The sequence below is a fragment of the Suricata suricatta genome, chromosome 2 (assembly GCF_006229205.1).
Source record: "Suricata suricatta isolate VVHF042 chromosome 2, meerkat_22Aug2017_6uvM2_HiC, whole genome shotgun sequence".
In the NCBI taxonomy this organism is placed as follows: domain Eukaryota; kingdom Metazoa; phylum Chordata; class Mammalia; order Carnivora; family Herpestidae; genus Suricata; species Suricata suricatta.
In genome coordinates this window covers 20,185,270-20,206,810 of record NC_043701.1, presented here as the reverse complement: position 1 = coordinate 20,206,810, position 21,541 = coordinate 20,185,270, and the positions used below count along the sequence as shown (strand labels likewise).

At 49.7% G+C, this 21,541-nt stretch overlaps 1 protein-coding gene and 1 long non-coding RNA gene across 3 annotated transcripts in view; one reads left to right on the top strand and one right to left on the bottom strand.

Annotated features, from left to right (window-relative positions):
* LOC115278757 overlaps positions 1–15,632 on the top strand; it is a 219,107-nt gene extending 203,475 nt beyond the window's left edge. The window contains exons 5-6 of the long non-coding RNA XR_003903083.1: positions 15,052–15,174; positions 15,321–15,632. This is a non-coding gene — a long non-coding RNA (uncharacterized LOC115278757). The remainder of the gene's footprint in view (positions 1–15,051; positions 15,175–15,320) is intronic.
* Positions 14,147–21,541, bottom strand: part of PLXNA4 (plexin A4) — a 437,906-nt gene continuing 430,511 nt past the window's right edge. For both annotated transcript variants that reach the window (XM_029923240.1, XM_029923233.1), the window contains exon 32: positions 14,147–21,213. In XM_029923240.1, the coding sequence (XP_029779100.1) occupies positions 21,118–21,213 (96 nt within the window). In that variant the 3' untranslated portion in view covers positions 14,147–21,117. The remainder of the gene's footprint in view (positions 21,214–21,541) is intronic.

The following is a 21,541-nucleotide window of genomic DNA, read 5'->3' as shown; positions in this document are numbered from 1 at the left end:
CCTCCTGCCTCTCTCTGCTCCTCCCCCACTAGCATGCACTCTCTCTCTCTCAAAAATAAACATTAAAAAATACATTAATAAAAGTCAGTTATACTTGTCCATGTCCACAGCAATCTGATGTTTCACATCGTGGGCACAGGAATCAGAGACCCCAGTTTGAGTTTTCTTGACATTTTGTATCAAAGAGGCAACCACTCTGTGCTTGCAATTTCTTTGAAGGCATATGCTTTGTTTTGAGAGGCCCAGTATGTTTGGGTTCAATTCTGTAAGACGCATGATTGTTTCGGTATAAAAAATATTTTATGCATTCGTTGGTAACATTATATAATCTATCTCCAAAAAAATGTTAAGTAAAATTTCTGTTCGAGAAGATTTCCATGTTTAGCCTGTGGCCTTAACTTTCCCTAAAATGCAACTTCTACTTCTCGCCTGGTGTGTGCTGACCGCGGTGAGTTATGATGGACGTATCAGCGCACGTCCAGCCTCGGCTGGGATCATGAGGTGTACTCAGTAAGTATTTGTTGACTGAGTCACGTGATAGAATGTGACACTTTTAAGATCTTTTAGGTATGGAAATAAGCTGCCATCCCTGGGACCTGTTTCAGTAAGGTTCCTAGCTGCCACCAAGTTAATTCTGGCTAGTTTAGACAGAAGAGGAAGCTGTTGAACTGATATTAGGTAGCTCACAGAATTGTCACAGCAGATGTCTCAGGGACACTGCATCCCTGATCCTGGACTCTGCTGGTATCCCTCTGGCTACTGTGTGTTCTCAGCATCACTCGCTTCTGATTCATGGCCCCGGGAACGCTGATTAGGGCAGCTTGGGCCATACATTCCTGCCTGTGTCGGTTATTGTCACTACCCCCCACCCCCTCCATTTATGCTCCGCCTCTTTCTGGCAGTTTCTTGTCCCAGGGTTGAATCCCCAGGGACTGCTCCACCCACACTCCTTGCTGTCAGGTTTCCATTTGGTTAGACCAATGGCAGGCCGGGAGGAGACTAAAAGCTGAGCGAAAAGAGAAGTTTGGGTATTTCTACCCCTAGTTACTCCCTCTGACTTGAGCACTGTGGTTCTGGCTGTGGGCTCATCTCAGATTTTGCTCTCCCCGAGTGGCAGCCTCAGGCCACCACTCCCATCACATCCTCACCTTGCCCCTTCCAGGCCAGCTTTCTGCTGTCATGGGTCTCTGATAGCATAGACCCCTTTACTCGCTCCTTAGCTCCGCCGACATGACTACCAGCGGTCCCTACCGTAGCCTCTCTCCTGAGCCCCATTTGAGTGTGTCTTTCCTGGCTGCAGAGGAAGCTGAGACAGTAAGCATCTGGCATTTCGGCTTCTAGGTGGGAGGTGGGCTCTGCTTCCCAGCAAGGCTCATGAGGTGGGAGATTCCTTAAACTTAGGGAGGGATAATGCTGTACACTGTCACCTGCTCAATACTGTGCAGGAGGTTTTCATTAGCTCAATAAGGCAAAGAAGCAAAAGGCATCAATATTGACAATGAGCCAGCAAAACTCTTCATTCACAGATGTAATAATTATATGCGCAAACAATCCAAAAGAATCTACAAGCGATTGAAATTAGTAACTGGATTTAGCAAGGATCAGTGTACACATGGTCAATATACAAAAATATCAGTTGAATTTCTTGGTGGTAGAAACAAATAATTGGGCAATGAGATTTCTTTCAATGCTACTTGTCAGGAATGTAAAATGGTACAGCTGTTATGGAAAACAGTATGAAGGTTCCTCAAAAAATTAAAAATAGAACCACTGTGCGATCCAGCAATCCCACTCCCTGGTATGTATCCAAAAGAACTGGAAACAGGATATCAGAGATATTTTCACATGCAAGTTCATTGCCGCAGTGTTCACAATAGGCAAGAGGTGGAAATAACCTAAATGTCTATTGATGGACAAATGGATAAAGAAAATGTGGTTATATACATACATTTGAATATTATTCTGCATTTAAAAAAAAGGAGGAAATCATGTTATACACCACAATATGGATGAACTTGAGGACATTACACTAAGCAAAATAAGCCAGTCACAAAAAGACAAATACTTTATGGTTCCGCTAGTGAGGAACCTGGAGTAGACAAATATATAGAAACAGAAAGTTGAAAGTAGTTACGGGGGGAGGGGCAAGTGGGGTGGTGTCCATTGAGTTTAGAAGTTCAAAGATGAAAAAGTTCTAGAAATCTATTGTACGATATGCATGCAGCTAACACTACTGCACTGTATTCTTGAAAATGTTTAAGGTAGTGGATTCCGTTATGTGTTTCTTACCACGATAAAAAAAATGCTGTTAACAGTAGCATTAAAAATATCAAATAGCAAGTAATAAACGCAACAAAAGATGTGCGAGACCTCTACGCTGGAGATTGTAAAGCCCTGATGGAGGGATTGAAGACCAGCTTGTGAGAGTTACCGTAGTCCTGTAACAATTAAGACAGTGTGGTGTTGGCACAGGAGAGACAAATAGATCAATGGGACAGAATAGGGAATCCAGAAATAGACCCACACATATTCTGTCGCAAGATTTACAACAAAGGCTCTACTGAAAATCAGGGGAAAAGAAGACTTTTTTTCAATAAATGGCACTGGAGCAATTAGATATCTGTAGAGAAAAAAAATGAGCTTTGTCCTCTGCCTCAGCACAAAATTTAATACACAAATATTAATAGTTGGTAGATCATAGATCGAAATGTGAAAAATAAAACAGTGACGTTTCTAGAAGAAAACAAAGGGCAACAAACAATTGTTCATGACCTTGGGGGTAGGCAAAACTTTCTCAGCACACAGAAATACTAAACATAAAAGAGCAGAGTGAAACATTGGACTATATTAAAACAAGACTTTTGTTTTTTCCCATAAAAAATCATTTAGAAAGTGAATAGGTAAGTCATGAAGCCATGGACTAGAAGAAGATATTCAGAGTATCTCCAATAAAGAATCGATATTTTGTGGGCATTGGGGTGGCTCCGTTGGTTAAGCGTCCGATTCTTGGTTTCTGCTCAGGTCATGATCTCACGGTTCATAGGACTGAGCCCTGAGTTGGGCTCTGCACTGATAGTGTGGAGCCTACTTGAGGTTCTCTCTCTCCCTCTCTCTGCCCCTCCCCTGCTGACACTCTCTCTTTCTGTCTCTCAAAATAAATAAACATTTAAAAAATGAATCTGATTTTTTAAATGTTTATTTATTTTTGAAAGAGAGAGAACAGGAGCAAGGGAGGGGCAGAGAGGGGAGCAGAGGATCTGAAGCGGGCTCTGTGCTGAAAACGGCAAGCTGGATGTGGGGTTCGAACTCATGAACTGTGAGATTGTGACCTGAGCCATAGCCAGACACTTAACCAACTGAGCCATCCAGGTGCCCCAAGAATTGGATTTTTCTAAGGGCAGAAGAATTAAGAGGTACTTTACAAAAGAGGATATCCTGATGGCCAATGATCATATGGAAAGGGTGTCAGCATTATTATTCATTCGAGGAGTGCAGTGCAAACGGCACTGAGATGCCATTATTACCCACCAGTATGGCGAACGTGAAGAGAACAGCAGAGCCAAGTCTTGTGGAGATGTGGAGTGACCTCAATTCTCAGACACCTCTGGCGGAAGTAGGAATTTGCTCAATTACTTTGGAAAACAATTTGGCGGTGTTTGCTTAAAACCTAAACATAGCCTGTTCTGTGATCCAGCAATGTAGATATTCATCTGAAAGCAATGAAATATGTGTGCTCCCCCCACAAAGTCACCCAAGAATATTCACAGCAGCAATGAAATACAATACTGCAATAAGAAAGAACCAGATACCAGGCCACAGCATGGATGAATTCAGACATTACACTGAGTGAAAGAAGTAAAAAAAAAAAAAAAAGTATATACTGTTTGACCTCATTTATATGAAGTTAATGTAAAACTAGTTTATGGTGATAAAGATCAGAATAGTAATTAATTCAGGGGGTGGGGAAAGTTAGGATCGACTAGGAAAAAGCATGAGGGAACGCTCTGGATGTGTTCTATATCTTCATCTGGTTGGTATACATGTGCACAAATTCATAGAGCTATACTCCGTATTTGTGTAATTACCTACAAAGCGTGTACTTTAATATTTTAGAAGAGGAAAGGGGTTCAGGGGCCAGGTAGAAAAATGATGGATGGTCCCCCAGGAGATGCAAACAGCAATTCCTGTTCCGGTAGAAGGCATGGGGGAAGTGGTGGGGGCCTTTGGGGTATCCCAGGGCAGTGCAAACTCGGTCAGAGCCCCTCTGAGTGACCCCTGGCCTGGGCCAGCAGATCCCATGCTGGAATCCAGAGATTCAGGGCAGATGGAAAGCCTCTCCTGGCTGGATGATAAAGCCCAGGATTCTGCACACTTCCTGGCACATGGCAGCTGCTTCCCTCTTGCGTTGGCTCAAGTTCTGGTGTAGAAGTTTCCACGGTATTCCCAGTGAAACCCACCCTCCACCCTCGGGCCTGAGGCATGGTTGAGTGCAGGCCAAAGCAGGACTGGGCCAGCAGGCTTGGTCAGAGATGTCCTTGGATTAGGGGAGACCCTGGGTGGCATCCTGCGTCTCCCTGGGGTTCCACGCCAGGGGGTATTGGAAGCGTGGTCTGTCACTGAGTCTGCCCACAAGCTGACACTCCCATGATGATATGGCGCGGACATGGCAAGTAGGCACCAAGAAACTTCCATAGCTTATTCTAGCACTGTCGGGCCTATTGAATTTACGTTATAGCATTGGGGCTTGTGTGTTGTATATCTTTTTTGGTTTGCAGTTCATTTTTCTAATTTGTCCTCATCGTATTTTCGGAAAGCATAGGACTGTGATGAATTGGAAATGTTTACAAAGAGAAACTGGTCTTTCATCACAGGTGGCTTGAGGAGAATTTTCTTCAATGCTCAAAGGGCGTGTCCTAACAGAACATATGGAAGAGCTCAGGTTGGGTCCCTGATACGTCAGGGGCTGCTGCTGCCTGCACTTGGCAATTTTTAGAGACATTGAGCAAAACAGCCTAATTGAAGTTTCCATAGTTACCAGCCACCACCGTGGAGAACACGAGCAGATCTTAAAGGGGAAAAGCAGGCACGGGCGGAAGTCAGAAAGGTGGGGAGGAGGTGTCAGGGCCGGAGAGCGGGGCCTCGACTCGGCTCTGCTGCAGCCCTTCGCTGTCGTCTCCCTCCCAGGGGCGGATGGATGCCTGGGGGCCCAGTGAGGGCACATCACCCGCCGCAGCTTTCTGTGAGGGGCACCCAGGCGTTTAGCACAGCTGGCGAGACGCATTACTACCCTTCAGGCATCCCACTCTGGCCCTGAACCAGTCCCAGCTCCAGGAGAGGCACCCTCTTTCTCTACCGTGCAACCTGCTGGCTGCGGGGCTCCACACCCCAGACAGAGTTGGCGATAAGAGAAAGATGGCAGGAAGGTACCAGTCCTCCCCACCCCCCTTCCTGCTCAGGCTTGGGGTCAGGACTTGAGGCAAGACTCAGTTTCACCATCACGGACTGCAATCAGTGCTACCTCAGGGATTCATTCACTTGCTCATTCCTTCATTCATTCACTCAACAAACGTTTCTAGAGTGCTTGCTTGGGGCCAGGCTCGGTTCCAGATGCTGAAGATAGAGCAGAACCCGGCCAGAGAAAGTCCTTGCCTTCTTGAAGCTTGTACTCTCATGGGAGAGGCGGACAATAGAGGCACAGGCCGAAACTATAATGTCAGGTAATGGTCTGTTCCATCGGCCGGGGGGTGTGCACAGGGCCAAAGGGCTGTGGCGAGGGTAGAAAATTTACACCCAGGCTTTAGTACTTGAAGGGATCAGAAGGGACAAGACAGCCACAGAGAGAAGGCCTGGCTTGGCGATGTGACTCACAGGATCGCTAGCAAGCGCCGCATAAACCAGGGCTCAACCGAATCTGTGGAACCGAATCTGTGGAACCATGGAAATTAACGCTTTGTAAGTTCCTTCGGGCCACATCTGCATGTCCGTGAACGTGCCCTTCATACCCATTCGGGGTTTCAGGTGTGACGTGGGTTTCCACGTGCCATCTCAGAGCAGATGTCACCCACCTTTTACAAAGCGGCAGCAAGGGTGCGGCTTGGGATTCCACCCAGGAGCCCGCCAAGGCCTCCAGCCACTAGACGGCGCTGTTGGCACTCTTGAGCACGGAGGTAGGAAGTTGGAAGCCAAGAGAAGGAAGGATCCGTGTTGCCTTAGGAAAATATTTGAGTTATATGAAATAAGCAGCAGTCCCGCCTCATAATTATAGGGTCATAAATCACTCTGGGGGTAAAAGGGGGCCAGGGGGACGGGAGACGTGGGACGTGAGTTTACGATCTCTCCAGAAGCCCTTGGTGGAATTACAACCTCATAACTCACTGGGGTCTGCGCTTTCGGCCAGCCTGGCCTGAGCTCTTATTTCGGGCCCCAATCAGGGTGTCAGCGATGGGAGGTTCCCTTGGCAGAGGCCTCATGCAGGCCCTTTAGGCTCCCTGAGGAATATGAGGGGCCGGCTGCCCTGGGTGCTGGCAGCTGGGCCTCACTCAGTGTTAGAGATTCCTTTAAAGTGAGTTCCGAGGAGCAGAGACCAAAGAAGCCAGCTGCAGCGCTACAGGACCCAACACCAGGTGGGAGGGGTCCCGTGGGGGCAGGCGGCAGTGACAGTCTGCAGGGGGCTTTGGGACCACAGAGCAAGGCCTCTGGATCTCTCCTTAGATGAGGTGGAACGGCATGACGGTGCGCTGCTTCCCCCTTGTCTGGGCCATGACTGCAGTTGGCCCTTTTACAAGATGGCGACCACCAGCCTCTCCTCAGGAGCAAACACGCAGCAGGGCCACAGAGGAGCTCACAGACCGAGAGCAGACCATTTGCTGAGGGAGGTGGCAGTGACCTTCCTCCACCTGAGAAGATGTGCCGAGCGAGGAGGAGGGGGTGGCTGTCAATATGCCTACCCTCCCCTGGCTTTAGCTGCAGCCTCTGTCACATTCAGGTGGGGGAAAAAAAGGAGGGGGGGGTGGCCGGAAGCAGGTTTCAATGGCAAGTCAGTGATGCCTGTTAAAAAATAGCTACTTTTCCTGAGGTGGGGTTACTGTGCTTCAGACATTGTGCACATAATCACATTTAATTCTCACAAACTATTTCCATTTCACAGGTAAAGGTAATAAGGCATAGAGCAGATGTGCATCAACTTGTCGAAAGTCTCTCTCTCTCTCTCTCTCTCTCTCTCTCTCACACACACACACACGCACGCACGCACGCACGCACGCACACTGATTCCTCTGTAATTATTGTGCATCCCGCCAGGATGCCAGTGTCTCATCCCCGTGAATGGCAGTCCCTAAATCTGTCAGTTAAATTCCCATTCAAATTCTGTTCTTCCCGCCCTGCTTTCTTTCACAATTGCAATCCAATACCCATCTCTGCTCATTTTCTGGCAATGTCCTTTGTACTTCCAGTGCTGTGGTGAGAATCAGTCAACCCGTGGACGGGAGAGAGACTTTGTGTGATGTTTGCTAGAACGGCGCGATCACTAAGGGCATAGGCTTTGGAGGCAGAGAGACCTGGGCTCACACGTCAGCTCTGGCACCTCTAGTACTCGCCCTTTCGGGGACTGAAGTGGCTAATGCTGTGAGCCTCAGTGTACTCATCTATAAAAGGGGCATAGTAATGGCAGCTACTACATAAGGCTGGGTCCTAGAATTGAATGAATAACTTCACTTTTTAAAAAATAATTTTACTTTATGAAATCATCTCTCTGAGGAAGTCTTTGTGGCCTGGAAAGGGATGACCGCCTGTCACTGGGCACTGGATCAAGTTTACAGCCCCAACACACTCTTGTTTTCTCTTCTCTACTCCAAGCATCTTATCAGCACTGCTTTTCTTTCTTTTTTAAAAATGTTTTATTTTTGATAGAATGAGAGCGCACGCACACAAGTGGGGGAGGGGGACAGAGGTTCTGAGGTAGGCTTCCTGCTGATGGCAGAGAGCCTGAGGTAGAGCTTGAACCCACAAAGTATGAGACCATGACCAGAGCCAAAGTCAGATGTTTGACTGACTGAGCCACCCAGAGGCCCCCTTAGCTCTTCCTTTCTTAAAGTCAATTAAAAAAACCATTTTATTATTTATTTAATTTTATTTTTTTTAAGTATGATTTATTGTCAAATTGGCTTCCATACAATACCCAGTGCTCATCCTAACAAGTAAGTTTTTTTAATTGATAGGATACAGAAGACTGTGGTCATTTTGAAACCTCTAAGGTTAGTTTGGTTTCATTACATGATCTTGAAGTCCCCAATCATGTGGCCTCGTATTTTAGAGAAAACAGTGGGCTCTTATCTTATTACTATGTATCCTGTGTTCAGCTCAGAATAAAAGAAATGCAAAACCTGGTCTATTCATTGAAATGAAGAGGTAAAAAAGAAGGTGAAATTTTTAGGGAGTAAAATGGTCAGGTACATATCAGCATCGATCTGTTAAAATAAGGTGCCGTGTGGCGCATTATAGGCAATCAGAACTCCAACAAGCTGGGATTAGGTGCTAATTGCGTAGCGCCCAGGAGAAAGGTGGAAGATGCCAGGAAGGTTGAATTAGCAACAGGCCCTCTGAAAAGTCACCCCCGAGTCTGATGAGTCATGGAGCTAGTGGGCGAGTCCAACCCTCAGCTGATATCCGGTCTCCTGTTGCTTGACGGCTCCTTGCTTATCTCACACATGTGACAACTTTCAAGTTGGTGTACAACTTGGTTTTGTGGTGAATAATAAAGGAGGTACAAAGGCAGCGCCTGTAGCTGGTGATGGGACTAGTAATAGAAAAGGGAAGAGGTAGAAGAGTGAGGGCTCTTACTGAGAAAATACTTTTTGAAATGACATTAATCTTGCTTTTATGGAATGATTAAGGGCTTTAAAGGGCTCTGTATGGTGCTGTCGACTTCCTCGTGCTCCACCTTGTACCCTCTTGACCCACCTTTCAACCCCAGCTGTTGCCATAGCGACAGCACCTGCCTTAGGGACGGACACTGCATCCACCCAGCCTTCTCCCTGAGCACTCCTCTGCTCCTATCCCTGGGGTCACTGGGGGGGGCGGCGCGCGCACATAGCCATTCCTCCAGATGCAGACCTAGGAGTCTGCGGGAACAAACAGCCCCCCAGTGGCCTGTGAGCAGCAGGGAATGGGAGCCAGTGCACACAATCTGTTCTGAGGGGGCCCAGGGAGACAGAGTCTTGCTGCCCACTGTTCTGTTCCCCGAATAAGCCACCTGCTCGCAAGCCCTTGTCTCAAGCTCTGCTCTGTGGGAACCGCAGGCACTTATCATTTTTAATTATTCATGTCTGTACTTCATTGGGAAGCTTTTATCTCGACTTGCATTTCAGGATTCGGCCATTTGCAAGATCCTTGCACTGACTTGACTCTTCCTATTCGTTTATTTCACAGACATTTTTAGAATGACTACCATATGCTGTCCCTCAAGTTAGGGCCAGAGAGAGACCATGTGCTCTTCCTCCAGAAGCCTGTCACTCAGTACCAAAAAAACTACCAGCCCCTAAAAACTTGCGAGATGTCAAGTCTTGCTCTAAGCGCTTTGCAATCCTTGTCTTGGTTGATCTTCTGTTGAGGAAGGTGTTACTGTTTCTTATCCTTACAGATTTGGAGCCAGTTAGGAGCTCACCCAGGGTATCACAGCTGGACAAGGGTGGGCAGGGTCTCACCATTATTCTGTGTAGAGATTGAGTGCAGGCTGCAAAGGCGGGGCGGGGGGGGGTGGAGTTAGGAAGGGGATGGAAGTCACAGCAGTGTGGATGGGTGTGCCCACCCAGTTCTGAGTTAGTGGCATATTAGCCTGTGTCACCCGCAGAGGCCAACTACAGAGGAAGAAAGAATGAGAATCAGTGTGGAGTTGGGGGCAGGGCAGGCTGGCACTAAAGGGAGGGGGGTCTGGGCCTTTTAACACAGGAAGCAGGATATGCTTCAGGTGAATGGGGGTGGAGAGTGCATCCCTAGTGCCTTGCCAGCTCCCCCTCCCAAACCCCCCAGGTCCTGCCTCTGCCTCATTAGAGCTAGACAGGCTTGATCAGGAAGTGGCTGTGGACTTGGAAGATGGGGAAACAAGCAGTGGCCCAGGTCTGTGCTCCAGGGTGGAACAAGGGCAAGAAGGACTCTCCTTGGTTGGCGGGCATGGGTTGCTTGCTCCCCTGCCTGCATTTTAGAGGGACTGTCGGGCCTCCGTATCAGGTAGCAGTAGGTGCCGCTGAGAAAAGCCAGCATCTGTGTGTGGATGGGCATTTCTAGGCATCATGAGACATTGCTCTTTGTGGTCTCCTAAGGGTGGCTTGCCATCTTGGGTGGGACTTGTGTTGAGAACCTGGTCTGTGCCACCTGGTAAGGACAAGCTCTCTGCTTTCCTGGAAGTGGACTGTTGATGAAAATCCAAGCACAAGTAAAACCTTGGTTTGTGAGCATAGTTCATTCCAGAAACATGCTTATAATCTAAAGTGCTTGTATATCAAAGCGAATTTCAAGAACCATTGGCTCAGCTGTGATCCTGTGATGTTCGGCATCATGGACTACTCATATTGCAAGACATCGCTCGTTCATAAAGTTAAAATGTCTTAGAAACGTTTGCTCCTCTTGTAGAACATGTGCAGAATAAGTTACTCGCAATCCAGGGTTTTACTGTATATAGAAAACGATAGGTTATGTTTTAAAACGACTTTGGTTGGATTCATCCCTAGATGGCAAATAACAGCTTCTTAGGGCAGTGTGGGGGTGTGAGGGCTGTGACCTCTACCTGAAGCTGAAAACCCTTCACCCTGCGGGCGGCTGGGGGAACACCAGGCAGGAAACTTCCAGCACAGAGCTGGCTGAAGGCTGTCCGTCCAGATCCTCTTACTCCTTCTCTCTCTCTCCCCATAGCCTCCCTCCCCTCCACTTCCTGTTCCCCTGTTCTCTAGAGATTTGCTCTCTCATTTTCTGAGTCTTCCCCTTCTTCCCCAACCTGCCCAAAATGCAGCTCAGGAAAATTAGGAATTTCCACACAGTAAGTCACATTGAGTGTAAATAGCTAATAATGTCTTTATATATATATATAAAAGAAGAGATCAAAAGAATAAATCTCTATAGGTGGATGGTGAGACTTCATAGTCAGCTGTTAACTGAGGGGCTCCCGACTGGTCAGGTTACATTTCTGGTACTCTGTAGCAGTCAGGATTGTCCGTTAGGCCACAGTAACAAGTATCCTTCCCACCTTAGTGACTTAAAACAGCAAAGACATATTTTCCACTCATGCTACATGACCAGCACGGTCATCTGGTGTCTCTGCTCTACGTTGCCATTGTCTTCTTGGTCCAGGCTGATGGAGCACTGCAGGTGGCATATCACGAGTCTCATGTGCCACAGCCCAGAGCAAGTGACTTGGCCAGCCTGCCATTATGGGGGGAAGGCGGATATTGTTGAATAGTGACATAATCTAACAGCGAGCCCTACGCACGGCCCAACCTCATCCTGCCTCACCTTTAGCACATACTCCCTGCACTCCTGCAGGCTTGGGGGCCATGTTCAAGGTGGGTGTTTTGTCAAAAGGAAAGCAGGACAGGTCTGGAGAAAGAGATTGGTGTGGAAGTGACCTGCCCCTATTCTGCTCAGCCAGCAGCAGCTCTCCCAACCCCAGGAGAGGTCTTGACCATGACGCATGGCTCTCTTCACCTGCAAAAGATAAGCTGCTGGCTGCAAGTCAAGGAATTCGTTTCCTAGAGATAAAATATTCATGGGAGGGGATGTGGCCTGATGTGGAAAATAATAGAGGCATAGTTGGGTGGGGAGATGATCGAGTAGCCGAACTTTGTGGCTGACTGTTTTCGGCCAGTCCCACTGCCCACGTTCCTCCTGCCACCCATTCATGATTTACTGAATGCTTGCTCTGGGCTGGGCACTTGCTGAGCCTGGGTAACATATGGTCTCTGCCTTTGACAGTCTCACAGTCTAACAATCAAAGTACATGTCCCTTTTCATAAGCTGTTAGATACTTACTTTTTGGCAATGAATCAATTAGGTGCTGTTACAGAATGGTGTCCCCCCCCCCCAATTTAGCCCTAATCTACAATGTGACTTAATTTTGGGGTAGGGCCTCTAGGGAGGTAATTAAGGTTAAGGGAGCCACAGAGTGGGGCCCTAACCTGATAGGACTGGTGTCCTCATGAGAAGAGAGTGCAGGGATCTCTCTCCATGCCCACATGAGGAAAGGCTGTGTGAGGACACAGAAGGTAGTTCTGTGCAAGCCTGGAAGAGAGATCTGGCATGTTAATCTTGGACTTGCAGCCTTTGGAACTGTGAGAAAATAAATGCCTGTGGTTTAAGCCCCCCAGTCTGGTTTTCTGTTACAGCAGCCTGAGCCGAGGAATACACACAGCATTTATTCTCAACTCGTATTAAGGCCCCAGGCTGGAGCCCCTCTTTTGTTTGTGCAGTGTCATTTTTATGACTAATAACGATACCGCATGCACCTGTGACCCTTCGTGGCGTTCAGGGTCTTTTTCACTTTTGTTATCTAAATCGGCCTCTCCCACAGTCTCCTGGGGTTCACAGAACAGTTACAAGTGTCTTCAGGTCATGGATAAGGAAACCAAATCACAGAGAAGTGGTCTGCTCAAGGTCAATGGTGGTTGCTTGTGATAAAGTATGAGATCATACAGGTAGAGGAGTCTGCGGACGTGGCAGGAACTTGATCATGTGTGGATGATTTGAACTTTCACACTGAGACCATGGTCCCTACCACAGCCTGCCTCACCATTTAGGAAAAGGGAGAAATAGACTTTCCTTGTTCAGCTGGAACTCTTGAAAAAAGCAAAAAACTGGTCTCAATCTGTGCTGGTCTTGGGGTCGCTAATTCTGGCTTTCATCCTAGCTGTCACTTGTTCCTTCACTGTCCCAAAGTTGAAGGTGTCCGGCATTGGTCACTGGCTATAGGATGTGCGTCTCAGAGGTGATCGTGTCTTGGTCTCACTCTGGAGCCATGCTGGTCCCTTGGCAGCTCCCTCTTACCTCAGCAAGGGGTCTCTTCTGGAAGGTGGGAGAATTTTGTGAGACAAGCCAGGACTTGTGGACTTTGCACCAAGTCTGAGGTCCTGAGTGCACCCACACTCTGGGGCTCTGCTTTGAAGGCTGGAGGAGCCCAGGGGCTGGGAGGGGGCAGGGAGGGCAGGAGCAGCAGGGCGATGGGGGAGGGCAGGATTTGCTGTTGGGTGTCTGGGGGTCTGTCTGTCTTCCCCCACCCTCTTTCCCACCTCTCTTCCTCACGTACTCTCTCCCTCTTCCACGTTTCCTTTCCTTCCTCATCTTCCTTCCTTCCTGTTCTCTGGTTTTCACTGTGAATAATAAGAACGTTGGAGACATGGAGCTCAGCCTTCTCTGTCTGCTCACCCGAGTGAGGCTCAGAGAGGGAAAAGCATCTGCCCAAGGGCAGCCAGTTGAATGTATAGCAGAGGACACAGAGTCCCTGGGCCCAGGCTGGGGCTCACGCCACCCCGTGTGCTTGAGCTTCCCTTTCCCCCTCGCACTGCCACCTGGAGTCCAGCCTGGACCATAGATGGATGCTGGTGGCAGGCGGACAGCCACTTCTTCCCTGCTCCCTGCCTCCACTGCCAGGCTTCCCATTCTCTTTCTCTCCTTGTCCCACTTCTCCAAGAGGGGCACAATTGGGGTCAAGATGTCTACCCTCTATCAGAATGCTTGGGGACAGAGAGACTGATATAATCACGTATGCAAAGGCAGTTTGCTAAGAGGACTTAAAACAGGGATGGCAATGGGCCTTCTCTCCGCCACCAACTCTAGCAGGTTAGTTGTGCGTGTGCCCAGAGGGCTGTGTTGAGGATTCAGAGGCTGATCCGGCTTCATGAGGAAGTGACGCGTGCTGACAGCTCTCGCTGGAGGCAGGCTTGCTCTCTCCCTAGCTGGGAGCACCACCATCTCCAGACACCCCTGCTTTGTAACCGAAGACAGAGCCTAAGCGAAAGAATTCACCTCTGATGGTTGAGTTTAGACATCAGGGAGCCAGAGAGAGATGCTTCCACATCTGTGCACCGTAGGGGCCTGTTTATGGACAGCATTCCCTGCTCACCCCTCCCTGCCAGCCACGTGAAGAAAGACCCAAATCCCAAACTGCATTTTTATTATTTTTTAATAAACTTTATTCTATATTACAAATAGGTTTTTTTTTTTTGTTCTGAACTGCAAAATAGGAATGCCTTATATTTACATACACAGGTATACAATTAATTATAACAAAGGTACAGAAGCTTGCCTTTACCAAGTTACAACTGGGCTCCAATTTAAATAGCATAGGTTTCCTTTTTAAAAACTTTATTTTTTAAATCTTTTTTTTTTTTAAATCTTACTAGGATACTCTTTTTTTAAAAACCAAAACCAGAAGACCCTCTTCCTCTAGATTTTGTCCACCTATCTTTGAGGCTCATTGTAACACTGTTGTCTAAAGATATGTTTTGCTTTGTTCTAACAAAGGGTCAGTGTTCAAGGTGGGAGCTTTATGGAAACCGAGGTGGGGCGGGGCTGGAAGGGGGTGATTGGGGCAGGAATGACCTGCCCTACCTCCTTCAACAGCCTCTCTCTGAGACTCAGGCCTCTCTGCCTGTTCCTCTAACCACCCAGACATCCTTTCCCGTTTCTCCTCTGCCCTCTAGTATTTGACCTGACTGGGTTGTGTGACCAGGCCAGACTCCACGTCCCCTGCACCTCAGCTCACAGAGCCATTGTCTGTCACTGGTACCCTGGAGTTGCTGGTTACTCTGGGGACTTGGCAGGACCCTGCTGGAAGAGATAGGCTGGTCCTTACAGGCTAAGGTGGGGAGGAGGCCAGCTGCACCCAGTCCTTCCTGTCCATCCCAGGGCCTGGGGGTCTTGTTCTTGGTCAGTGTAGCCATCACATGACTAAGCAAGGACCCAGGCAAGGAGTGACGGAGGGGAGGGTCCTCTACTCTAAAACACAAAGTCATTGGTTTCCAAATGGAAACAAGATTCTTTGAGGTAAACTAGCTTTTCTTTTTAAAGAACGGAAGGTTCAACGAGCCAACAGCTGGGGAAAACATCAGGGAAGGCCGAAGGAAGGAGAACACACGAGACACACATCCCATCTTGGTCATGGGCCTTAACTGCATTCAGCAGTGCTGTTTGGTAAGCGGTCTCGCTTTACTAAGTATCCTTTGCATCGCTCTTGAGCTGTGTCCTCTGTTTTGAATTCCACTCTTGGAAGGGAGCCCTTCCAAAATGTGCTTGAGTCGTAAGATCAAAGATACTAACAAAAGATGTTCTAATTCCAGATAAAAAACCAAAAGCATGGTGGAAGATGAACTTCACAGACCGCGTGGATTTGCCGTGAGCATTTGCATTCTCGGGGGGCGGGACATAATCCCGCCATGACCAATCCTTAACAGGGTGTCCCTACGGTTTGAGGGAACCTGATGGGAACTGCACAGGACTCAGCTGCACCAGGGGCAACCCAGAGAGCCAAGACTGGACAAAGCGAAAGGGGGTGAGGACAAGGGGAGGTGGGGTGCACTCAGCTGAGGGCAGAGAGCCCCCCGCCCACCTCATTAGCTCTGCCAATACAGACAGAAATCTCTTTTCATGTACTGGGGCTTTTGTGTCATTTAGCTTTGCTTTGGGGTAGTCACCAGTCTACTCAAGGAATTTAACTGAGATGCTAATGAGTAGGATTACTTTTACAACCAAAAAAATCCTGTATATTTTATAAAGTTGGATACTCCCCCTACTAAAAAAAAACACCCTACAATTTTATCAGGGAGCAAAGATTTATAGTTAAAAAAAAAAAGGTCTCTCTTGAAAGTCTGAAACTTTTACTACAGAGACTCCTTTCTGAAAGGGAGGGACGGTCTTTGTAAGCTCTCCAGCGGAGGGCCCCCCACCCTCAGAGGCTCATGGTGTCCCAGCCTCTCTCTGGAGCTGCCGCTCCAGTCACCTGCGGCCATACCGCGGCTTCCCGCTCTGTAAAGGCTCTCGTTTGCCACACCTGTGGGGGAGAGGTGGCAGGAGGTGGGGTGGCATCGCGGCCAGCTATCAGAGCACCAGCAGCCATGGAAACCACTTCCCCAGACATGGCGTGTCCACATCTGGGAACTATTCGGACCCGTTTTCTAACAATGGGGGAGGGGAGCCCCTCCCCACCCTCACCCCCATGGCTCTCCTCATCCCTGCAAGTCACAGGTGAAGAGTTTTGCTTCTTCCTTCTGCAATTTGGACTTTACACCCACACCTGGGCTCCCTCCTTAATCGCAAACACTTAACATATACAGACAAAAAATAAACCACCTCAGACCCCAAATAAACAGCCCACATACAGAAGAAAGAACAAAGGAGAGGCTGAGGGGTCAAGGGCCCTCCGTCACCTGTCCTGGGAGCTGACCGGAGGCAGGGGGGGCTGACGGGAGGGCTTTGACGCAAACTAGGAGCAAGGAGAGTGGCCACGAAGGAGCCAGGGTCCACCTGCAGCAGGGTCTTCTCTTAGGGACTCTGGTGCCTGCAGGTTATTCCTTCCCAGAAATGCCTTTCAGAGGCCTTTCAGACTCACGCTGGGACTGCCTGTGGGGGTGGCCCATTCCCGGAAGGGCCATGGGAGGGGTGTCTCTGGGACTCCCTGCCTCTTCCCCTCCCTCCTTGCTCTCTGAGAGGTGGGAAAGTTTGTTCTTGATGAAGAATAATTAACCTTAACCTTCGCTAGGTTAAGTATTTGACCTCACATCCTATGAAGCCAAAGGAAGTGTCCCCTGATTCCTAAGAAAGGAGACAGATGGAAAACAGGGCTACCTGATAGGTCAAAGCGAGTGGTTATTTAGGGTTCTGGAAACATCAGCAGGACTTGCCTCTTGGACTGGAGGGCGCTTGGGAAATCATTGCTTGTGGCTTCTCTGGTGGGGGATCCTCAGGGTTGGACCCCCAACTACTCAGGGAGGCAGTGTTGGGAGGGTCCCAGGGCCTCCTTGGGGTGGTGCGGGGTGGGGGATGAAGGGGGGATGGTGCTGGGCTGTGAGGTCAGAGGCTCCTAGTGAGACTGGATAGATGGCCTTGGGGCAGAGTCTGCAGGTGAGGGGGATGAGGGGCAAGCTCCCCTCTGCAGGGGAGGGACACCCTCAGAAGCCAGACGTGCAAGGGGGACATGAGACACAAGAACCTCAGGCAGGGGGAAGTGGAGGTGCTGGAACGGCACCTAAACCTTTGCCCAGGGCTGAGGGGGTGGGACCTGGGCCTGAGTGAACAAGGTCAGCGACCTTACCTGTCGGTGACTGCCGCTTCTGCCTGGCACAGTCCTGGGCCGTCTGCTTCGCTTTGGGATTACTGAAAACGACTTCTCTCTCTGACTGTAGCCCAGCTCGAGCATCTCAGGCCTGACCCATTGGCCCACCGGCTCACAAGAGTGAGGCTCTCGGACTGACCCCGGGTGGGCATGGCGCTCTGGGGGCGTGAGCCTACTTTGGCCTGTGTATACTCAGGTTGTCCTCAGTCCCCAAATTCAGACCACATTGAAAGAAGGCAAGAAAAAATGTTTTCCTGAGGAATTAACTGACACAATAGCCAACTTCACTTAGTAGTACCATCCACAGTTACCAAGAGATGTCGGGGTCTCCCTACGAGGAGGGACAAAGAATGGCAAAGCCCACACGTGCCCCCCGAGAAGACTGACCTACCTGCGGCTGTCTTTCTCAGCTTCTAGCCATCCATCCCTTTCAATTCGGGACCCCACCAAGCTCCCCACCTCCTACCACTACCAGCCTTCAGCCCATCCCCCTCCTACATTCAGAATCCCCGCCTAACCCACGTCAGTCATCCTGACTGTGGGAACCTCCTGGCCCCATCTTGACCCCAGTGGTCTCAAGGGGTGGAGGGTGCAGGAGGTGGTTGAAGGGGGAGGCGAGAGGAGATGGGCCTTGTCTCCTTCCTCTCTGCCCGGGACTCAAGGAGTTGGATAAAGATTCCACCTTAAACAGAGTTATGACCCTGGAAATTCACTGTCACCAAGAGAGGCCTCGAGGGGAGCTCCCTTCCACTGGGCCAGTCAGCCCAGCGCCCCTCTCTCTGATGTGCTGGCCCGCATGTCTCCCCTGGACAGACTTGGGGTCTCTGGCCTGCCAGGAGGAGCTTGGAGAGCCAAGGGGAGTTCTGGAAAGAACACGGGGAGGCAAGGACAGCTTTTTGGCCAGGCTGCCTTGTCTCTACTTTGAAAAGTATCACACGTGCATCACAAATCCAAATGGAAGAAACAGAAAACAAACAGCGAAAGGAAAGACAATTTTTGTGGGCAAGACGGGTTGCAGCTCTGGGTGATTCTATCCTATTTCTCCAGCCCAAGCAGGCTGCAGACTTCTGCAAACAAAACACCAGCAGCGACCCCTACCACCTCCCCCCCACCACTGCCAATAATTAAAATCTCCCCTAAAACCCTCTTCTGGGAGAAAGAAGGGGAGCCAGGAGACTGTCCTCTCCCCTTTCTTCCTGACACTGAGGTTTCTCTGAGGGATTTGAAGTTTCTATTATGACAAAACATGGTGGGGGTGGAGGTGGGGGAAGTTCTGTACCGACAAAGGAACAATAACAACAATAATAATAATCCGGTAAAAAATAAAACTTCCGCAGAACCATGATAACAGTCTTCTTGTCTGCCTGTTCATTTTTTTCCTCTCTGTGCAAAACTTAAAAAATAAATCAAACACACTCACGTATACATGCACTCACACATACACTCAGCTTCCATTCAGCAAATCTGTTAAATATGTTTGTGTCTCTTACCTCCCCAACCCCTCGCGTGTGCAAATACCTCTCAGTGGCCATGGATCCTCCTCCGCCCGCCTCCCGCACGCCTGCTTTCTGGCCAGGGCCCGTGGCTTCTTGGGAGGAAATAAAATGGTCAGGGGTAGAAATCCCATGCTTCTCCCCTGGCACTTCATTTGCCAAACCTTTGGTTATTTGTCCCCCTTGGCGTGTGTCTCATCCCTCCCCTCCCCTTCCTGTTGTTAGGCTACTTGTGTTTTGTCCCTATTTGTCCCCCTCGACGCCGCCTAATGCCCTGCTGTGGGTCACCTCCACCCAGCCTCCAGTCAGGTCCAGGTCTCCTTCGGGCAATGACCACCTGGTTTCCTATAGACAAGTGGCTCAGCATTGAAAGCTAGCGTTGAAATGTCCTGAAGCTGCAGAATGAATGAGCAATAGTGGAGAAGGGTAACACTTCAGAGTCCCCTACATAGGACAAGAAATCCTTCCAAGCTCTCTGCCTACTCCTGGGGCAGATACACACACGCACACGCACACACACTCACATATGCACACATATTCATATCCAAAGGGGCTAGCATTCTTAAAAGTACAGGGTACTCCATAAACTTTCCTGGGAATGGAGGGGTTCCTTCCTTTTTCCGATGGGAAATCCATTTTGAGTGGATTACAGGGTAATGGCGTCTGATGCTTGGGGAGTGAAGGCAAGACTGGGATCCTCACCCATAACCACACCTTAGATGCTGCTTCTCCTTGTCTCCCACAGTGGGTACAACTAGCCACCAGGGCTGCCAGGAAAATCTTGTTTAGGGTGGGAAACTGGGTCAGATGGCATCTAAGGTCCCTTTGGGATGAAGGTTTCCTGACCGTCCATTAGACCGTCTCTTACCACAGCCCGTTCACCCATGTCTCAGCACACGTTAAGCTGACAAGCTGAAATGATCCATCCAGAGATGGAGGGACAGATGGAGAAACAGAGGTGAGGGCTGAGGTCCACTGGATGTCTCTTCTGTCATTGCTGGCCACGTCCTTCAGCTAGAGTTCTTGGTTCCTCCTGGACATGGCAAGCTAGGGGCTGAGTTGGGCTGGCATTTTGGTTGGTCTCCATGAGGCTGTGCTTGAGCGTGGTTCTTTCCATAATGACTGGGGAGGAGGCGAGGGAGGCCAGTGACTAAGGAGACAGCGGATGTTGAAGGAGTCATTGCCCAGGAGGTCTGGACAGTGGAGTGACAAAGTCGTCTGCATAGCAATGGCACCAGGCTCTGCAGGGGGACGGGGACTCAGCTCTCTGCCCCAGCATTCTCTAGAGTTCTCAGGAAGGGTGGTGAGGACAGAGCCACAAAGGCGGCTGGAGGTAGAATCTCCTGGATGTACTCTGCATTTTACATTGACCCTTGATGAGCGCCAACCACGGAGGACACAGGTGCTTTCTCTGGGCAGCATCGAAGATCTGGCAATGGATTAGACCCATGACCATGGGCGTGCTGCACTTGCATTTGGGGGTAAATGGAAAACAACAAATTCTGCTTCCAGGATGGATGCAACTCCCTTTCCCTTTCTCCCTCACCATGTTATGTTTCTGCCCCTTTGAGACAGACGAGAAGATCTGGAGGGTCTCCATGGTGGAAGGTCACTGCTATTTCTTCTGTCTGGCTTCCCACAGACAGGGGAGGAGATGGACCAGGCAGGTCCCTAGAGGCCCTTGGAAGGGCTCCAAGAAGACTGCAAGGGGACCAGGAGGCCTCTGGACACCCACACAACAAGTGAGAGGCAGCTTGAAAAGCACCTCCGAACTCCTCACCCTCTGGCCAGGCAGGAGCTGTGGCTTTTCTCACAGCTCCGACAGAGCCACACACTGATGGACCCGCTGGAGATGGAAATGTGACAAGGGAGAGAGCCAGGTGATGTCTTTCCAGTGAAGATAATACTGAGCTCACTGCCTCTTCCCCTAGACCAAGGTCCGGCGCACTTTGCGAGGTGGAGTGGCAGCACCGGGACATCCTCTCTCCGTGGCTCCTCCATCTGGGCCCCGCTGCTGATGCCTGGGCTCAGCTGGTAACAGGAGCCCCTCGGATATCTTCTGGCTGGGTCCCTCGCATAAGCCTGGCCATGCTGGGATAACTGGGGTGGTGGCCATATTCGATCATGTTGGCAGAGCAACTGAGAGAAAGGATGCAGGGAGAAGGGAGAGACAGGAAGAGGCGGAGAGACAGACAGCGCTGCTCAGGGGGTGCTGCTGACGCCAGTCGGAACTTGCACTTGGTAAAGATGATAATCTAGACTGAGGCACGGCTTGGTGTGTCCCTCCCCCCAGGGGCCCTGGAAGGACAGTTCTCAGCTGTCTAAGCTCATGAGGGTTATGACTTGTTCTAGTTTGTAGGCCAGTTTCTGCTTTCCACATTGGTCGTCATGGTCCAGAGGTCCAAGGATCTGTGGGAGGGTCAAGAACAGGGAGGTTATGAGTTTGTGTACACACGTTCGTGTCCTTAGGGGCGAGGGCAGTCAGGCTTGGGAAGCCATGCGTGAGTGCAGATGCACACAGAAAGTTGCTGGGTCAGCAGGCAGCCTGGCAAACTCAGGCGTGGGGTGCAGCATGTGGGTACCCTTGTGTCAGCGAGCACAGGGGGTCAGCACATACGTCAGCATGTCTGAATAAATGTGAGTACTTTATTGTCCACGTGAGACAGCTGACGGTGGGCAGGAGACACCTGTGCAGAGATGCTCCAGTTACTGCAGATTGACAAGCAGACTGTCCCAC